This window comes from Rhincodon typus, chromosome 6, assembly GCF_021869965.1.
Source record: "Rhincodon typus isolate 14 chromosome 6, sRhiTyp1.1, whole genome shotgun sequence".
NCBI lineage: Eukaryota > Metazoa > Chordata > Chondrichthyes > Orectolobiformes > Rhincodontidae > Rhincodon > Rhincodon typus.
In genome coordinates, this window is record NC_063337.1 from 26,832,487 (window position 1) to 26,854,498 (window position 22,012).

Here is a 22,012-nt window from a genome sequence, read left to right on the forward strand (position 1 = left end):
AGTTCTCAAGCTAGTGTCTGATCACAGCCCTGTACAATTGCAGTAAGATATCTTCCCTTTTATACCTCAATCACTTTGCAATAATGGCTAACATACATTTGCTTTTGAAATTGCACCCAGCTCCCTCTGAAAACCAACATTTCCCAATTTCTCACTATTTAAAGAAAACTTTCCTTCCAAAGTTGATAACTTTGCACTTCTATAAATTATATTCCATCTGACATGTTCTTGCCCATTCACCTAACATCTGTACACCTCTTTACAGCCTCTTTTATCCCCCTCACAACTTACTTTGTGTCAGTAGCAAACTTAGATATACTATATTTGAGACCCCCAACTCAGTCATTGATATATATTGTGAATGGTTGAAGCCTAAGAAATAGTAATTGCAGTAACCCAATCGATACAATCCACCTACCATGAAATAGCTCACTTATTACTCCTCTCTTTTCAATCCTCAGTCCATGCGAACACATTTGCATTTGAAGGCAGTTCACCACCACTTTCTCAAGGGCAATTAGGGACAGGCAATAAATGCTGGTCCCGCCAGCAACTCCCACATCCCATGAATGAATAAAAAAGAATAAATAAGATTCTGTCCTTCAACCTCTGTCCTCTGCAAACTACATTTCCAGTTTTTCAGACATCATTCCTTGAAACCCATTCATTCTTATACTTGGAGATCACAATGCCAATGGGCCAGCAAAAAGCTTCTCGGCGATCAAACAACAATCTCCATTTTTAGACAGAAAAGCTGTAGCATTCGCTCATTACCACAGGGACAGACTATATTGGACTTGTACCAGCAATCAACACAAGCTAAAGCCATGACATTTCAGCTGACAAACAGAATCCTTGGTACAAGTAACAGCAGCTCACAAGTACTAATCTCAGGAGCTCAACCTTCTCCCGAATATGAAGTGCAATTAGTGTTATCCTTGTTCTTATCCTTTAATCTTGTGTTTACTCTTTTCCACCTCTGCTGTAAACATAACCTTAAAAATAAATCTTAATGCTCATACAACCTGCAGCATGCTTCTGTAACTAAATCCCCATGCATAAATAAAGACTGATTGATTCACCAGTAGGAGTCTGCCAGTCTGCTATTGGCTTTACAATAATGTTAATTTTTGAACAGGTTAAACAGTATTCATGTGGGAGCTGTATTAAAACTACAGTGTCATTGAAAATATTTTCCAAAGTGGCTCTGGAGACAAATGCCTGCTTGTCTTGCATACTAAGTGGTGAGAAGATATTTTATTTGTTGTACTAATGTCAGGTACTATTGTCCATTTTGTTCATATACATCTTGCACTACAAGTACTGTCAGCAATCTCAACTAAGGTCTTCTGAGAACACAAGTAATTAAGAATGAACACACATTATGGTTCTTGAGCAGCTAAACTGCTAGAACACAACTGAAAGAAGTAGTGAGGATCTAAATGATAACATTGTCTCTTCAATAATTCCACTGTTTTCTTCTTTCTTTTCCATTGGATATATTGCTTTATCCATTTTTGTTGCTACATGTCATCAGTAGGCAGGGTAAAATAAGTGACATGATCCTTTGCACAGAGAGTAATTTAGAATGCTAAAGAAAGAATTAAGGAATATCATGAATTTATATACCACCTTCCATCACTTCCATTGTGCTTCACGATATAAAGTAAGAATCACAGAACTGTTACATGAGGAGGAGGATATTCAGTCCTTTGTGTTTGCTCTGGCTGTCTGAGTATTTTATCATGGTGTCAACTCCTGTCTTTTCCCTGTAACCCTGCACATTGTTTCTATTTATATAATCATCCAATGCCCTCTTGAATGCCTAATTTGAACTTGCCTCCACCACAATTCCAGGCAATCTATTCCAAACCTGCACCACTCAATCTGCAGAAACATTTTTTCTTACCTTGCATTTTCTTCTTTTGTAAAACACTGTAAAACTGTGCCCTCTATTTTTCTATCCGCTTTTGAGCAGGAACAGTTTATTCCTATCTACTCTCACAAGACCGCTCAAGATTTTGAAAACATGCATCAAATCTCCCATCAGCCTTCTCCTTGCCAAGGAAAAGTGTTCCAACTTCTCCAATCTATCCTCATAACTAAAGTTTCTCATCCCTGCAACCCCCATTCTCCTGAACCTCTTCAGCACTCTCACCAATGCATTCACATCATTCCTAAAGTATGGAGACCAGAACTGTACACAGTACTCCAGCTGACATTTAACAAGTGTCCTTGGATGTAATTGCATTGGAGATACTTCAGAAGGTTCACTAGATTAAATCCAAAGATGAAAGGCTTGTCTTATGAGGAGAAATTGAGCAGTTTAGTCCTAGATCAGAAGGATGCAAGCAGATCGAATTGAGGTATATAAGATGCTAAAGAGGAATGATAAAGTAGAGGTAAAGAGGATGTTTCCTTGTGTCAGGCAATCTAGAATGACAGGCCATAGTTTTAGAATAAGGGATAACAGATTTAAAACGGAGATGAAAAGGAATTACTTCTCTCAAAAGTTTGAGCATCTGTGGAATTCACAACCCCAGAGTGAAGCGGACACTGGGACACTGAAGAAATTTAAGGAGATTTTTAATTAATTATGGGTTAAAGTGTTATGGGGAATAGATAAGAAAGTAAAGTTGAAGCAGAGACAAGATCAGTCATGATTGTAATGAATGGTGGAGCAGATTTGAGGGATTGAATTACCGACTCGTATTTCTAGTTCTTATTTCCTACATAAGCTCAGCATAACCTTCCTACTCTTGTACTCTATGCCTCTATTAACGAAGCCAAGAATATTGACTGCTTTATTTAACAGCTCTATCTGTCCTGCCATCTTTAATGATTTATGCATCTTTACAGCTAGGTCTATCTATTTCTGGACACCCTTGAAAAAAATACTCGTTATTTTATACAGTCTCTCCATGTTCGTTGCACTAAAGTGTATCATTTCATACTTCTCCAAATTAAACTCCATCTGTCAACTGTCTGCCCAATCCATCAACTTGTCAATGTCTTTTTTGAAATTCTACACTGTCCTCTTCAAAATTTACAATTCTTCTAAGTTTTGTGTCATCCACAAACTTTGAAATTTCCTCCAAGTTCTAGATCATTTATATGTATATATCAGGAAAAGCAAGAGTTCCCACACAGACCCCTGGGGAACTCCACTACAAACCCTTCACCAATCTGAAGTATACCCTTAATTTACTCTCTGTTTCCTATTACTCAGTCAAATTTGTATTCATGTTGCTACTGTCCCTTTTATTCCATGACCTATCACTCCCTTCACAAGTCTATGTGTGGCATTAGATGAAACACCTTTTGTAAATCCATGTACATCACATCAACAGACTTATGCTTATCAACCCTCTCTGCTACCTCTTCAAAAAACTCCAGCAAGTTAGTTAGAAACAATTTTCCCTTAACGAATCTATGCTGACTCTTCCAAAATAACCCACATTTCTCCATCTTCAACATTAAACTGAATGTTCTGTAATTGCTAGGCCTAATGTTATGTTTTTTTTGAATAAGGACATAATCTCCAGTCATTTGACACTATCCCTGAGTTTAGGAAAGATTGTAAGATGATAGCCACTACCTTTGCTATCCACTCTTCACTCTTATTGCTTCCTTCAATAGCTTTGAACACATCTCATCTGGTCCTGGTGTCTTACAAACTTTAAGTAAAAGTTTATTCAATACATTCTTTTTATCAACTTTGAATCCTTCTAGTGACTGAGTTCCCTGTTCTATCACTGTGGCCTGGGCAGCATCTGCCTCATAGGTAAAGAGAAAAATAAACTATTCATTTATCATCTCAGCCATGCCTCCTCATGTACTGATCCCCTTTTTTATCCCTAATTGCCCATACTCCTTTTTTTTCCCTATTAATCTTTAACTTTTGATGTTCTTAAAGGACACTTCAGGATTATGCTATCTGCTAGTTGCCAGTCTTTTTCTCTTTAATCCATCTTTCCTTCTTTTACTTGCTTTTTCATTTTGGATGGCAGATAAAGTTATAAGACTGAGGACTGGGAGCAATTTAGAAGACAGCAAAGCATATCCAAGAAACTATTTTAAAAAGGAAATGAGAATACAAAAGTAAGCTAGTGTGAAATATCAAGGTGGACTACAAAATTTTCTTTAGGCATGTGGAAAGGAAAAAATTAGCTAGGACAAAAATGGACCTATTACAAATGGAGACAAGAGAATTTATAGAGGAGACTGGGAACTGTTGGAGAAACTAAATAATCAGTTTGTGCCTGACATCATGAATGAGAATACAGAAAAATGTTCCATTAATCTGGACCGTGACCCAGAGAGAGTGTTCATAACAAAAGTAACAAATCGATGCCACATGTTGAAGTAAATAAATATACTCTGACAGCCAGTAAGGAGATGCAGGATGACAAGGATTGGGTTCTGAATGTTGATGGCTTTACGACAGTCAAGAAGAATAGTGAGTTTGCTAAGGGTGGAGGGGGAGTAATGTTAATTAAATTTGCATTTGTACAATAGTTACAGATGATCTTGGTTCAGGTGGTAGAATTGGTTTGGATAAAAATAAGGAACAGTAGGAGAAAGAAGTCACTAGGGGGATTGTCTATAGGCCCCCAAATGGTAACCATAATGCACGTGGAATTTCCACAACAGAAGTATTGGGTGCTGTGATAAATGGATGGCCATAATCATGTGCGACTTTAACTTCCCTTTAAACTGGAAAAATCAGATGGCAGCATTAGCCTGGATGAAGAGTTCATAGAATGATTTCTGGATAGTTCCTTAGAGTGACATGTTCTGGAACCGACAGAGAGCAGGTTATAGTAGAATTAATGTTGTATAATTACTATATATACTCGAGTGAAATTTGACCTCGTGTAAAAGTTGACCCCCTATTATTGGCCAAAAAACTTTTGAATTTTCCATATATCACATGTAAAAGTCGACCCTAGCTCTTCACAGATAACAGATCAACATTTGTGAGTCAAGGTATTATCCTGTACATAAATGTTATGATGAGGAAATGATTGGTGAGACTATATGAGAGTCAACTGTCTGATAACTTTGTTTTCAGAAATAAAAGCTTAAAATATGTTAGTTTGAAAAATTAAAACAACAATAGACAAGAGAAAACAGAGGGAAATGGAAGAATTTGTTGCAAAAGTTTAAGACGCATCAGGTCAGAGTCAGGCATACGTGGAATACAGTCATATACCTAGTTGAGGTTTTGAAACTTCTTCATCATTTTGTGTAAAAGTGCCCTCCAAAAAAAAAACAAAAAATATATAGCAGCTTTTAAACTGAAAGTTACTGGTGATTATGAAGCTTTATTCAGTGCTGAAGATGTTAAACAGTGTGATTTTGCAGGATTTTAACGAACTTTTGCATTTGACATGCTTAAGATGTACCATGTAGTTGTAATTTAAAGCTGTATTGTACTTCTACTTCACTTCTTGTATGTATAAATAAAAGCTTACTAATTCATTTTTGTTTCTATTGTCTTTATCCAATAATTACCAGTCCCGATGAAGGGTCCCAACCCAAACCGTTGACTTTCCTGCTCTTCCAATGCTGCCTGACCTGCTGTGTTCCTCTAGCTCCACAGTGTATTGACTCTGATTCCAACATCTGCAGTTTTTGCTGTCTCCGATTTACCATAATTTGTTGTGTTTTTTCTCTTTATTCATTTAGGAGTGGCACAATGGCTCAGTGGTTAGCACTGCTGCCTCACAGCACCAGGGACCTGGGTTCAATTCCACCCTTGGGTGACTGTCTGTGTGGAGTTTGCGCATTTTCCCTGTGTGGGTTTCCTCCAGGTGCTCTGGTTTCCTCCCACAGTCCAAAGATGTGTAGGCTAGGTGGATTGGCCATGCTAAATTGCCCATAGTGTTCAGAGATATGTAGATTAGGCGGGTTATAGGGATGGGTCAGGGTGGGATGCACTGAGGGTCAGTGTGGACTTGTTGGGCCAAAGAGCCTGTTTCCACACCATAGGGATTCTGTGATTTAGAGATCAATTGATCTTCTGCTAATGATACTGTAGCATGAATTTCAGCCCCTCAAAAGTCAAGTCCATGTAATAGTCAACCCCATAAATTTAACCTTAAAAAATTTGACAAGTGTATATGGTAATGATGTCAGAATAAAGGTATCCCTAAATACAAGCAAGCACAATATGATGGAATTTTGCAACCAATTTGAAAGAGAGAAGAATAGAGCTAAGTTTAATGCGTTAAACCCAAATAAAGGCAACTATGTGGGCATGAAAGCTGAACTAGCTGACCTGAACTGGCACACTAGGCTAGGGAATAGATTGATGGAGACATATTGGTACACTTTAAAAGGGGATATTTCAATATATTTTGAATATATTTATTCCTACTATAAAGAAAACCTTTAAGCAGAGGACCCGCATCTTGTGGTTAACTAAAGTTGCTAGGGAAGACATCAAACCTGTGGAAAAGCATACAACTGTGCAAAGATGAGTAGCAGGTTAGAAAATTGTCCAGAATATAAAGACTGAAAGAGAATGATTAAAATGTTAATCAGGAGGAAGAAATTAGAGTACGAGAAGAAGCTAGCCATGAATGTTCAGGAATAGCAAAAGTTCCCAAAGGTAGCTAAAAAGAAAAATACTTAGCAAAGTGTAAAATCCTCCAGAGAGTGACAATGGGAAATCAATTGTAGTTAAAAAGGGAATGGCAGAAGAAATAAACAACCAATTTGCTTCTGTCTTCACTATAACGGATAGTGGACAAGTAACCCAGTACTCCAGCCTAATGTGCTAGAGGCAAGATTTCAAATCCCAACATTGCAGATGGTAAAATCTGAATGCAATAAAAAATGTGGAACAAAAAGCTAGTCTAACGACAACCATATACCCTTTGTTGATTGTCATAAAAACACATCTGATTAATTAATGTCCTTTAGGGAAGGAAATCTGCCACTTTTTACATGGTCTGGCCTAAATGTAACCAGAGCCACAGCAATATGCCTGACTCCCAACTGACTTCTGGGCAATTAGGGATAGGCATTAAATGCTGGCCTAGCTAGTGATGTCCACATCCCAGAAACAAATATTTTAAAAATCCAATAATAGCTGTAGATCAGGTGGAATGGAGAGAGAAACAGTGTGAAATTACAGTCCTAACAGAAGTGGTACGAAGCACACGCTGATGGAGCTGTGGTCTGAGATGTCACTGGGTCCAAAATTTCATCCCAGTGGCTTAAAAGATGTGGCTGAGTAGTTGCATTGAAGTTAATTTTCCAAAGTTCCCTCAGTTCAGGAAAGGTTCCAGCAGACTAGAAAATAGCAAATATAAACCCACCAAACAGCATTTGCTAAGGTCCCACATCAAAGGTTGCTGTGGAAAATGAAATCTCAAGCTGTGAGAGAAGATTGTCTGACAGGCAGAAAACAGACAAATTGAATAAATAGGTCTTTGGCCAATTGACAGTGTGCAATGAGCAGAGTCCCATAGGGGTCTGTGCAGGGACTTCAATTTTATACAATTTTATATAATTTACAGCAATGACTTAGATGGGGGAACTGAAGGCATTGTAGCTAAATTCACAAGACGTACTAATGCTACCACTGCAGGAGCTTCTTACTGAGGCTCATGGACCAGAACTCTTATGATTGTATGCATCATGTCCACTCTACAGCTCTCACACACCTCATCCTTCCAAATTACTAACCCTGCCTGCCCTCTGTGCATCCTACTATCTCGCTGAAGATACATCACCGACTCTCCTGTTCCTACATCACTACTAACTGCTCTTTCATCCACTTCCATCATACTCAATTCCCTCCTTTGTCTCATTGCAGGCACAGCCCCCAGCTGATTTCTCCACAGCAACCTGACTAAGGTACCTACACCTTTTGAACTGTTTGAAGTTGACCTGCAAGGCTGGCCTGGGCCCAGTCCTTGGATCGCCAGCATACAGACTCCTAAACTCTGGTGAGAATGCCTAGGTCCAGGGTATCACCTGGACTGGAAATGGATGAGCCCCTGCTTGACCATTGCTCCCCTTCACCCCACTCAGGAGCCCACCCCCTTAACCTTCACACATTGTCATTTCCTTGAAGTACGTGCAGTGTGTTTGCTGTGTAAACTACTGGCACATGCTGCAGGTATGACAATGATATAGCACAATATCACAGAAAGACTTGTCCACCCCCTATTTAACTGTACCCAGCCCCAAGCATGGCAGCTGCTTGCCTCTCCCCTTGCCCTAAAAAGAAATGCAAGCCACAGAGGCTGGCAGTCTGTAACTGAGCAATAAAGACCCTATGCGCTGAAATGCAATGCCAACCACACAGAGACTGACTGTAAGTCAGTGCCAAGGTCAGTGAGTGTGAGATAAGAAAGCAAGTGAGCTAGAAAGAGGATGGCTGCCTGCAAGTAAGTGAATACTCAGAAAGCATGCTAAGAGTTGTAAGATGCACTATCTGCAGATGCATGAGCTGTACGTCTATTCTTGAATGCACAGCAACCTGGCAGAAGCATGGAAATATTTCTGAAGAAGGATCTAGGCCCGAAACGTCAGCTTTCCTGCTCCTCTGATGCTGCTTGGCCTGCTGTGTTCATCCAGCTTTACACCTTGTTATCTCAGAAGCATGGAAATGATAGGTTTCCCTCAGCTGCAAAGTAGCATTGAAAGGCCGAAGCGCTGCGTGAGTTGGATCGAGAAAAGGCATGATAATGTGTTAAGGCTCATGGTTTACTGATGTTGATGTGTGAGGATGAAGAGTGGAAGAGGATAGTGGTCAAGGACCGTACAGAAGTGTTGTGGTGAAGAAACAGTTGGATGATGACAAGAACAAGCATTCAGTGAGCTGCAGTAACCAAGTACTGGCTCTGAATCACGTTTAATGAATTTGTGCTGTATAGCTTCTCAGGGAAAGAGAGGAGAATTGAAACTCATAAGTTGAGTTGGGCATTTAATGAGATGCAAAATCATGTAAATAAGGTACTCACTACACAAATGGTGAGATTCTGATGTCGCCAATATAGGCCTGAGGATAAAAACCACAAAAAATTTCTCTTGACATGAGGTGTTGATTTTTTTCATTCTCTCTGTATTTTCCCACCTTTCTAAATTTTTTGAGGATGATACTTGTAGCACAGTTAAAGAAAAGACAGTGGATGTGGTATATTTGAATTTTCAGGAGGCTTTTGAGAAGGCCACACGCAGAAGGTTCATAAACAAATTAGAGTGCTTGGGATTGGGAGTAATGTACTAGTTTGGACTGAGAAATGGTTTACAGCATAAAGCATAGAGTAGGAATAAATAGACCATTCTCAGGATGACAGGCTGTATATAAGCAACCTGTTCAGTTGTGAGTTCATCTCTGAACAGGTGGGACTTATACTACTAATGGAGTACCACAAAGATCAGTGCTACATTCATTCATAATCTAAACAAATGATTTGGATCTGGGGACCAATTTTAATATTTCCAAATTTGCCAGTGACACAAAACTAGGCAGGAATGTAAAAAAAAATGAGGAAGATGCAAGTAGTTTTCAAGCAGACTTGGGCAGGCTAATTGAATGGGCAAGAATGGCAAATGGAATATAATGTGAATGAACATGAAGTAATCCACATTGGTAGAAAAAAAGATAGAACATTTATAGAGTCATACGGTAATACAGCATGGAAATAGGCCCTTCGGTCCAAACTGGTCTATGCTAGCCATGGTGCCCACTCAGCTAATTCCAATTGCCTGCATTTGGTCCATATCCCTCTAATCCCTTCTCATCCATGTACCTATCCAACTTTTTTTAAATGTTGCTGTTGTACCCACCTCAACCACTTTCTCTGGCAGCCCAATCATATACACACCATTCTGTGCATGAAGAAGTTTCCCCTCAGGTCCTTCTTATATCTATCTCCTTTCACCTTAAACCTATACCTTCTAGTTTTCAATTTCCCATCCTGGGAAAAAGACTATATGCATTCATCCTATGGCCCTCATGATTTTATACACCTCAATAAGGTCACGCCTCATTCTCCTACATTCCAAGGAATAAAGTCCTATCCTGGCCAACTTCTCCATATAACTCAGGCCTACTAATCCTGGCAACATCCTCGTAAATCTTCTTTGCACACTTTCCAGTTTAACTAGGTCTTTCCTATAATAGGATGACCAGAACTGTACACAGTACTCCACGTGTGGCCTCAATAATGACTTGTACAACTGCAACATAAAGTCCCAACTCCTACACTCAATGCCTTGACTGATGAAGGCCAGCATGCTAAATGCCTTCCTCACCTCGCTGTCCACCTGCGACGCCGCTTTCAACAAACTATGTACTTGTACTCCTAGGTCCCCTTGTTCCACAACACTCCTCAGGACCCTACCATTTACTCCATAAGTTCTATCTTGGTTTGACTTTCCAAAGTGCAGCACCTCACACTTATCTGTATTGAATTGCATTTGCCAATCCTCAGCCTACTTCCCCATTTGATCAAGATCCCCCTGTAATTTTTGATAACCTTCCTTGCTATCAATGATACCTCCTAATTTTGTATCATCCACAAATTTACTAATCATACCTTGTACATTCACATCCAGATCATTCAAGTAAATAACAAATAACAATGGTCCCAGCACTGACCCCTGTGGCACACCACTAGTCACAGGCCTCCAGTCCAAGAAACAACCTTCAACCATTACCCTCTGCTTCCTACCATTGTGCCAATCTTGAATCCAATTAGCTATCTCTCCCTGGATCCCATGCAACCTAACCTTCGTGACTAGCCTGCCATGCGGGACCTTGTCAAAGGCCTTACTAAAGGCCATATAGACAACATCAACTGCCCTATCATCATCGTTCTGTTGGTACCTCTTCAAAAAACTTTAAAAGATTTGTCAGACATGACTTCCCATATACAAATCCATGCTGACTATCCAAATGTAGGTTGATCCTGTCCCTCAGTATCCTCTCCAATAACTCGCCTACCACTGATGTCAGGCTCACTGGCCTGTAGTTCCCTAGCTTGTCTTTGCTACCTTTCTTAAAAAATGGAACAACATTAGCCAACTTCCAGTCTTCTGGAACTTCACCAGTGGCTAAAGGTGAACCAAAAATCTCTGCAAGGGCCTCTGCAATTTCTTCTCTAGTTTCCCACAACATTCAAGGAATGACTTGATCAGGCCCAGGGGATTTATGCACTTTAAGGCTGAAAACACCTCCTCTCTGGTAATGTGTATACAGTCCAAAACATCTCCACTTGTTTACCTTATTTCCTTAGCATCCATGATTCTCTCCTCAGTAAACACTGAGGAGAAATATTCAATAAATATCTCCTCCATCTCCTGTGGCTCCACACATAGACAGCCATGCTGATCTTTAAGGGGACCTATTCACTCCCTAGCTACCCTTTTACTCTTAATATAGCTATAAAACCTCCTGGGATTACCTTTAACCTTATCTGCCAGATCCTTCTCATATCTTCTTTTTGTTCTTCTGATTTCCCTTTTAAGTGTGCTCCTACACTTTTTATAGTCATCTAGGGATTTCCTAAATGGTGAGTGGTTGGAATGTGTTGATACCCATTAGGAGCTGGTCATCCTTGTTTATGAGTCTCTATAAACTCGCATGCAGCAAACAAAATGAAAGGAAATGATATGTTGACCTCCAATGTGAGGAAATTTGAGTACAGAAGTAAAGATAATTTGCTGCAATTATATAGAGCTTTGGTGAGACTGCACTTGGATTGTGTACAGTTTTGGTGTCCTTATCTGAGGAAGTTTTCCCATAGAAAGAGTCCATCAGAGATTCACCAAACTAAGCCCTAGGAAAGCAGGATCATGAGAAGAGATTGAGAAAACTGGGTCTATATTCCTTAGAGTTCCAAAGAGTGAGGTGATCTTATTGAAACTGACAAATTTTTATATGCGGATGTACATAGGAGGGTGAATCTAGAACCGGGGACACATCTCAGAACAAAGGAAAACCCATTTAAGACCGAGATGAGGAGAAATCTCTTTACTCAGAAAGCAATGAATCTTCATATTACTCTGCCTCAGAGTATGTGAAAGCTAAAAAAAAAGCCTTCTAAAAAATAGAAAGAACATGGAATTTATACCATTGGGAGAAATTTGACACTAGACAAATACAAAATTAGTTTTTCAGGACCAGTAGGATGTTTATGGTAATTGTGCAATTCATATGCTGTTCCTCCTCTTTCAACAGGATGCAACTTTTTCATGGGTTTTTGTTGTGAGCCTGACAGTGTTACAGGACAAGGTCTCATGAATTTGCAATTGCATGAGACGGGAAGTGTCCAAAAGAACAAAGAACAACACAACACAGGAACAGGCCCTTCGGCCCTGCAAGCCTGTGCCGACACATTTTGCCCTTCCATATTAAAACTTGTCTTCACTTACAGGATCCATATCCCTCTATTCCCTTCCTATTCATGTATTCGTCCAGGGCAATATAGAGGGCATATGTTTAAGGTGAGAGGGGAAAGATTTGAGGGGTAACTGGTTCCACACAGAGGGTGGTGTGTATATGGAACAAGCTGCCAGAAGAAGTGGTGGAGGCACTTACAATTCCAACATTTAAAAGGCATCTGGATGGATATATGAATAGGAAGAGTTTGGAGGGATATGGACCAAATGCTGGCAAATGGGAATAGGTCAAATGTGGATGTTTGGTTGGTGCAGACAAGTTGGACTGAAGGGTCTGTTTTTGCAATGTATAACTCTACCAGCCTCTGCAGCACACTCTGTGGAGAAGTATAGCCTCACTGGTTGCAATGTCTGGGTTTCCACCTTATTCTATGCATGACAGAACTCCTGACGTCGCTGTCAGATTTGCTGATAGCTTCACAGTCATTACCAAAACAGGATCTGAGGATATCAAAATAACAAGTTAAAATGGACTGGGCTTCATACTAATGACAGTATCAGGTCTCCCTAATCATACCAGTACCAGCTGATTCAATTGAAACCGTGTCATTTTTCAAAATTAATACATGGAATAGTCTGATTGAAAGAGAACTGACCTGAAATGTTGTTTTCTTGGTACATTCAAAATTTCACTTGCAGCTGGAGGTCAATGAACACAAATGTCACACATTCTGTAACATGTCTGTGTGAAATGACACTTTACTAAGAACACCTGACTGGTTGAGTCCATAACATTCTCACATCACTCAGGCCAATTTAGACTGAATGTATCCCTGTTTGGCATTGATTGATATGAGTGTCATGATTTGTGTCAGCATTATTTGTGGGGAATGTGCACTGGCCGTTCACACCACAAAGGAGGACTAGAGCAGTACAAAGATACATTTATACTGATTGTGATTTCCAGGCTGCTGTACTGTATGTTAATCTGCAGCTGTTGAAGGCTATCTCGCCGCAATAACATAGAGTGGTTTTTGCAACTAATCAAAACAATTTATTTGAGACAATTTCTTTAAGGTGGTGTCTCTCATAATACAGATGAGACTGGGCTGGCACCAGCTACATAATGCTGCACTTTTGACCCTGACATGATGATTATGTCAGTGCTGCACTGCTGCCAAAATCAGTGCGTTGAAAGCATAAGGCTAGGATGTTCCTGACGCGGACTTCTGCGAAAGCAAAGCTATGACTGATATTCAAACATGAAGCTTTGATTCCGGCATTCTGGCTATCTTTCGTTAGTACTGTGACACAGACTTGGCCGTGGCTTTGCCTCATTGGCATTCTCTCAGCCTGATCCCTATGCACAGCGCGGAGAGACTCAGACTGACTGTCTCTTTGGCACTTCACTGTTTCGGACTCAATGACTCCATGACAGTGGTGCTCTGTGACTGAAAATTTCTTTGTCTGGGTGCTAGAAGTGAGATTATCTAGGACCCTGATACCGAGCTGTCTGGCCCTCATTCACTCACTCACCGCTACTTTTCGTAAATCGCTGTGAAGTTTTTCTTCAATCTTTTCTGGATGTCCATGGGATTGTCACATGAGACGGGCTGACGGAATCCGTGCACCTCAGAAGGGTCAGTAAGTTGAACCATTAATGCGTTTTGTTTCTTTTGTCAATAATGTTGATTTTTTTTCACGCCCCCCCAGCTTGGGGACTCATCGAAGTTTATTCTACGATGTTCTTCTACGAGTTACTCAATCCGTCAAAACATTAAACAAAATCTCCCATGAGTTGGAAACTTGAGGAACCTGGGGGCCAGTTGCCTGGTTTCTAGGCGGGATCTGAGAAATAAAGTCTCCCGTGCTGTCCACGATCTTTTTTGTACTCTTTGGTGGTTTAAAGCTCTGCAGTTCTGGGTTATATCGGAGAGAAAGTTGGGCCTTCAAGCCGAACAGGTTGGGATGCAAAGTTCTTCAGGTCAGTTCTTGGCACTGTAGTTATTGATACAGTTGGGATCAAATCCCCAAATGTGACCTGCGTTTATGGTATGGTATCAGCTTTTTACGGTATGGTATCAGCTTTTTACTAATGTTAAGATTGTTTGCTATTTTCAAACTAAGTTGTAAACTGTGGCTTTTTTTTTGGATAATTTTGCAATCTCCTACCTCAAATGTTAAATTGATTTGATCTCTCTCTCTCTCTCTAGTGGATGTAAATGATCCCATGGCATTCAATGAAACAAAAGAGAGTTATTTCCAATGTCCTGGCCAACATTTGTCCCTCAAACATGAAAACAGATTAGCTAATCATTATTGCATTGCTCCTTATCAGATGCTTGCCATACAAAATTGGCTGGTATTTTTCCTACGTTACACCAGTGATTACAAAACGAAAATCTTTCACTGGCTGGAAAGCTCTATGGACAGTTTTCATCAGAACCTCGAAAGGAGGAGCAGGGGTTGGGTATTTGGCCCTTCAAGCTTGCTCTGCCATTCAGTATAATTGTGGGTGATCCTCTATTTTGCCACTAAATACCACTTTCTCTCCATACACCATGATGCCTTTAATATCTTTAAATAAAACCCTTTTTCTTGAATATAATTAGTGATTCAGCCTCCACAGCTTTCTGTGGTAATAAATTTTGAAATTTGACCACCTTCTGAATGAAGAATAATGCTTCTTCATCTTAGGCCTATCCCATATCCTGAGACTTTGATTCTTGGTTTTAGACTCCCAAGCCAGGGAGAAAGTCCTCCCTGCACCTAGCCTGTCTAGCCTTATTAGGATTTATGTTTCAATCAGATCCCCCCCACCCCCATTTCTAAACTGTAGTGAATACAGGCCAAGTCAAACCAATCTTTTCTCATATCACAGTCCTGCTATCCCTGGTGTTGGCCTTGTGCACCTTCACTGTACGTCCTCTGTGGCAAATATATCAGCATTGGGTAAGGAGACCAAAATTGCACAAAATGCTCTAGATGTAGTCTTACCAAGGCCCTGTATAACTACAGTAAAGACATTCTTACTACCAATTCAAATCCTCTTTCAATGAAAGCTGACCATTTGTCATCCTAATTGCTTGCTGCACCTTCCAGTTTACTTTTATTGACTGGTGTACAAGGACACCAAACCATTTTGCAAATTAAAATGCATGTCAGTGTGAGGTGGCGGGGATTTTATCAAAGAAATTACTTTCACTGCTTTGGAGTCCCTTGCCCAGCATTGATACAGATCTCTGTAATTGAATGCATTTTCCATGGTTCTGTCCTATGGAGAATGTTTCGTTGGCTGTCTGAATGTTTTGTGAATAACTGCCTGCTCTATTTACAGTGCATAGAATGTGTATAGCTGAAAAGAATTACATTTTGTCAAAGCTTTTCATCTTGCATTCATCAAAACCATTCACAAGAATGTCAATGAAGGGGAAAGCCACCATTTATATTGTTTTGGGGAAATAGTTCTGTTTTGTTGATATGTGGACTCTGATTGGTCCAGGCATTTACTGGAGAATACAGCAGTTAATGATTTCCAGAAGGCCTTTGACAAGGTGCTGCACACATGGCTGCTAATACCCCATGGTGTTAGGGGCATAGTACTGGCATGGATAGAGGATTGGCTGACTGGCAGAAGACAGACGGTAGGGATAAAGGAGACTTTTTCAGGGTGGCAGCCAGTGACTAGTGGAGTTCCACAGGGGTCCTGCAGGTTCAGTTGGTAGTTAGGAAAGCAAATGCAATGTTAGCATTCATTTCAAGAGGGCAAGAATACAAAAGTAGAGATGTACTGCTGAGGCTGTATAAGGCTCCAGTCAAACTGCATTTGGAATACTGTTAGCACTTTTGGGCCCTGTATCTAAGGAAGGATACGTTGTCCTTGGAGGGTTTTCAGAGAAGATTTACAGGAATGATCCAGGGGATGAAGGGCTTGTCATATGAGGAGCAGTTAAGGACTCCAGGTCTGTACTCGATGGAGTTTGGAACGGTGAGTAGGGGCATCTGATTGAAAATTACTGAGAGGCCTGGATAGAGTGGACATGGAGAAGGTGTTTCCACTATCAGGAGAGATTAGGACTCAAGGGAACAGCTTCACAGTGAAGTGTGGCCCTTTAGAGCGGAGATGAGAGAATTTCTTCAACCTGAGGGTGATTAATCTGTGGAACTCATTGCTGCAGATGGCCGTGGAGGCCAAGTATTTGAGTGTATTTAAGACAGAGATAGATTCTTGATTGGGGGATTAAGTATTACGGGGAGAAGCCAGGAGAATAAGGTTGAGAAACATATCAGCCGTGATCGAATGGCAGGGAAGACTCGATAGGCTGAATGGCCTATATCTGCTCCATATCTTATAGTCTTCATGTCTTATGATTGACTGTTAAGCGCCCAAATTCTGTTTAGATTTAAAACCGAGTAGGTTTACACTGATTGGTCAGGACATTACACTGGGAAATGAATCAGAAAATGATTTGTTGAATGACAATTTTCATATTTTCAAAATGATGAAAAAATGAAAAAAATTGAAAAATACCAAAGGAAGGCCGATGCCAGTCCTTGAGGCACCTAAACTTTTCAGGTTTCATTGCATCTGATTTCAGAGATTCAAAATGGTTTTATGCTCATATCATTTACCAGTAGCCTCTAATTACAGAAATAGCACAGCAATTAAAATTGCAGTAGTCAAATATTTCACATTTTGCCACAGAAATTGTATACCTTAATACTGTTAAATCTTGACGAGTGTGTTGAGGTGTACATGTGTACAACACTTTTTTTTTACACTGCAACACAATTCCACAGCCAAACAGGTGGTGTTGTATTTCATAGCAATTAGTGTAGCATTGAAATGTAAACTACATTTGAAAAGAATGACACCTTCAAAAGAGAGAGCTATCTGATCTTTAACATGGCTATGTATTATTCTAACAGGTGAAATTAATACTAGCTGGCATCTGACTACAGAAGAAAAGCATTCATTCCTGGAAGCTTCTCTGATTTTCCCAGTGGCCAGCTATAAATTCAGATCATTGAAGAGATTTGTTGTGGCTGACCTCTAGATATCATAGGAACTTTATCCTGGATAGTTATCAAACTACATGGGCTTTGAAGGCCTTGATGATGACATTTTCTTCATACTTCCTAACCGTTTAAAAAAAGCTCTTCCTCTGTACTTTCAATGATGACTATGGTTAGCTTGTTTTCCTTCACAAGTCCTGCAGTGAAAAGGCTCCTGGGATGGAAACAAGGAGATGAGGAGGAAAAATGGGCAGAAAAGGCTGTGGACTCACTCGTGAAAAAGCTGAAGAAAAAGAAAGGGGCCATGGAGGACCTGGAGAAAGCCCTCAGCTCACCAGGGCAACTCAGCAAATGTGTCACCATTCCAAGGTCTTTGGATGGAAGATTACAAGTATCTCACCGTAAAGGCTTACCGCATGTAATTTACTGCAGGGTATGGCGATGGCCAGATTTACAGTCTCACCATGAGTTAAAACCTCTCGAGTACTGTGAGTTCCCATTCGGTTCAAAGCAGAAAGAAGTATGCATTAACCCATATCATTACAGAAGGGTGGAAATGCCAGGTATGTCTATTATGGTAGTTCCTTTAATCTGGTGCCCCTGCTGTCCTGGAGATTTAATAATGAGTACTTATTACATGATAATATCAGAAGCCCAGAACCTGTCCTCATAAGAAAATCTCTCTGCATCTTACAGACTTGCAATGTCTCATCATTTAGGCAATATGTTTTTTTTAATTTACCTACCAAAATCATAATGTAATCAATGTATGTCCATTTTAAAAATTAATTCATTGAGTAGAAGTCTGGCTTTTTCTCACACTTGTTGTTTTGGAGTTTCAGTTGAGTCTTTCCTACCTAATCTAGGATTTACATAGAAACTGGTGAGATTAGTTGTGTGTTTGTCCAATTTTCCTATAACAAATGAATGCATATTTTAAATACCTGCAGATAGTAAGTAGCTACAACAAAGAGCCTGTAAGATATGCATTTCTTTAATTGAAATTAAATAGTATCCCATTTAATATCATTATCAACTGAAAATTGCTGTATTATTCTTTGAACCTATGATGACTTATTTTCAGATACTACCAGAGCATTCCCAAGAGTGAGCATAATAAACATATTCTGTTGCAAAGGATGACAGTTAAGGACTAAATCATGTTCTTGTTTAATTCAAACTGCAATAAATATTATTGTTTGTGCCTCATTTTTATTATTTGCGCCAGAGGATTTATGTATATGAGCATTTAATTAATAGCATCTGGACTTAATTTGTTTTTTAAGTAAAACCAATCATGTTTAATATGCACATCACAACACATTTGGCTGCTAAAGAATTGATTAACCCATCGCTTTTTACTTCCTGCACCTGTAACTTTTCATGGCTCCAGAAATGCGACAAAGCAGATGTAACCAATCTATTTGGAAATTTTCTTGGTTCCAATTTCTTTAAATTGGTTAAAAATGTACAGAATGTGAGTGAGTTGAAAGCCCACAGATCTCAATCACATGTTACAGTAATTCATATATTCTGGTGGGTGGGCATGGGCAAGATAGGGAAATTGCATGTTAACATTTTAGTTTCAATGAGCTTCCAGTATTGGATTCTAATCTTCAGTTACCAAAGGTACCCTAAGATAAACTCACTTTGATCAATGCCAAACTATTACAGAGCAAATATTTCCTGAGGACTCAACCCCGACTTTCCATAGCCTCCTGGAAACAAGGTGCTGCACACCTTGATGTGTTTAAAAAGACACAATTTACCTAATATAAAACTGGATCTGTTACCTGTTCATTTTTTTTTCAATTGGTTCCATGCTCACATGGACTATTCTTAGTTGGGAGGGGCAAGATGTTCCAGGCTATTCATTCTGTGCTTGCCTCTATGTAATTTACAATGTACGTGTGAGGGGCATCACAGCTCATAGAGTTATTGTTAAGTAATAATGGGACTCTCTGGTTAGCATATTTTTAAATCTTTTTTTTATTACCATTCATTCAAGGTCAAAAGCATTGGCAAATAAACTGTTCTCATGTCTTTATCGCTGTCCCTTTGTAACCAATGGAAGATGACCTAGAACAGGACTTTTTAAGTTTCTCTCCCTGCATGAACCATGATGATACAGCTGAGTTTGAGAGCTCATCAACTGAAGCATTACATGAATTGGAGCTGAATTTATACTAACATTGTTAAGGACTATTTTGTAGCTGTTTTCCATTATTGTTGTATTTGACAATATTTGTGACAGTTCTTGAATGTTTGCTGAGAAAATAAAACTTTATTCGTTTCTTATTAAACTTAATACGAATCAGCTTTAAAAATATCAGAAATTTTAGATCCAGTATGACTGTTGTGACTCATGTGCTTACAGCTTGGGGGGAAAAATTTCAAATGATATTTAGTTATCAAATGATAAATTATTTCTCTGGTAAATAGCTAGTAATTCCATGCAGTTAGAATAATAAACAATTTATTCTTTAAGAGCTAACTTCAATTCTTTTGAATTGGAATTATATGCAGTACTTATAACCAGAAATGCCATTATGTGTATGTAAGTCATGAAAGTATACACCATGATTAAAACTGATAAATGACTGAGCATGTTACAGGTATGTGTCAGTTTTATAAATGCCCATTTGATATGTAAGATTGTTAAGACAGAGGAACAGTTGTACATAATACCCTAGGAAAATTTTGATTCATTTCCTAATTATCTTGTTCAATTGGTCAAGTATCACCTTTATTTGTCTTTCATTATTAAAAACGCACTTTATCTGAACTCCTAACATAAGTAGAATTGCCCAGAAATTTTCTTTGTTCACTTACAATGGACCACAATGTCTCTAAAACAGTAGAAAGATCTGCTGTAGATTTCAATCCATGATCATTAAATATTGATCCCCACTGCAGCTGTATTAGGAGAACACGCTGACCCACAGAGATCAGTGCTGGGGCCTCGAACTTTTACAATTTATAAAAATTGACTTGGATAATGGGACTGAATGTATAGTTGTTATGTTGTGATGGAACATAAGGCTATAAAAGGATATAGATAGAATAAGTGAGTAAGCAAAGATCTGGCAAATGGAGTATAATGTGGGAAAATGTGAAATTATTCATTTTGGTAAGAAGAATAAAAGAAGGATATTGCCTAAATAATGACAGACTGCAAGGCTCTGCAATGCGGAGAATTGTCCTATGTGGAAAGACTGGACAGGCTAGGCTTGAATCTGCTGGAGTTTACAAGAATAAAAGGTGACATGATTAAAACATAAGATCCTAGGCAGACTTGACAAAGGTTATGTGGAATAAATGTTTCCTCTTGTGGGAGAACTCAGAACTAAGAGTCACTGTTTCAAAGTAAGGGGTCACCCATTTAAATCAGAGACCATAAGATGTCGGAGCAGTGGAGGCCATTGGTCGATTAATTCTGCTCCACCATTCAATGAAATATATGCTGATCTGATAATCCTCAATTCCACTTTCCTGCCTTCTCCCCATAACTCTTGATTCCCTTTCTGATTTAAAAACCTGTCAATTTCAGCCTTGAATGTACTTAATAACCCAGCTTCGACAGCACTCTGTCGTAAAGAATTCAGTAATTCACTACCCTCAAGAGAAGAAATTCCTCCTCATCCCAGCCTTAAATAGGACCCCTTACTCTGAAATTATACTTGGTGGTCCTAGACTCTCCCACAAGTAGAGACAACTTTTCCATATCTACCCTATCAAGCACCCTAAGAATTCTATATGTCTCAATAAGATCACCTCTCATTCTTCTAAGTTGCAATGAGTACAAGGATGCTAAGGAGAATTTTTAAAAATCAATTTCATGAGTCTTTGGAACTGTCTCCCTCAAAAGGTGGTGGAAGCATAGTCCAAGATTATTTTTAAGGCAGAAATAGATAGATGTTTTGATATGCATGAGTGAAAGATTCTCAGGGGCTGGAAAGAATGTGGAGTAATCAGATCAGCTACGATCTTATTGAATGGTGGAGCAGGCTCGAAATTAAGTGGCTTATTCCTGCTCTTTATTTGTATGTTCATTTGGCTCCCTTGGTGATGGTTTCTATAGCTGGATGTCTTGCTAACACTCCCAAACTGAAACAGAATAATTGCACGGGGCAGGAGAGGAGGAATGAAAGTTGGAGATAAACGAATAAGCATGGTTGTCAAATTAAAACTAAAAGCAGTTGCTCAGAAATCAACACTAGTGCAAGCAAGTGTGTTAGAACTGCTCACTAATAGTTGAGGGTAGCTTAGAACAAATACAACTGAGTCAATGAAAGAATGGTCATCTTTCAGTGTTACTAGCTGAACTAAAACCTTAACAGTTCGATTGACCTGGGGGGGTCTTTTGGCTATTCTTTTCTTGAACCAAAATTTTTTGGGTCCAAGACTTGATAGCCATGGAACAAATGAACAAAGATCAGGAGAACAAAGATTCAGCCCTTCATGACTGCTTCCTCGTTCAATAAAATCGTAGCTGATCAGATTGTAAGGTCAAATCTGCATTCCTACTTACCACTGACAATACCTCAGCCTGTTGCTGAAAAAGAATCTATCTGCCTCGGCCTAAAAACTATTCCAGGAGTCTGCTTCTATCATCTTTTCAGGAAGAGAG

General features: G+C 39.4%; 2 protein-coding genes across 2 annotated transcripts in view; one reads left to right on the plus strand and one right to left on the minus strand.

Moving 5' to 3' along the window:
* LOC109923703 (regulatory factor X-associated protein) overlaps positions 1-22,012 on the minus strand; it is a 92,988-nt gene that overhangs the window by 30,917 nt on the left and 40,059 nt on the right. The window lies entirely within an intron of this gene.
* The window catches only part of smad9 (SMAD family member 9), a 29,707-nt gene continuing 21,325 nt past the window's right edge, over positions 13,631-22,012 (plus strand). Inside the window, exons 1-2 of the mRNA XM_020523598.2 lie at positions 13,631-14,006; positions 17,296-17,945. Of these exons, the coding sequence (XP_020379187.1) occupies positions 17,543-17,945 (403 nt within the window). The 5' untranslated portion in view covers positions 13,631-14,006; positions 17,296-17,542. The remainder of the gene's footprint in view (positions 14,007-17,295; positions 17,946-22,012) is intronic.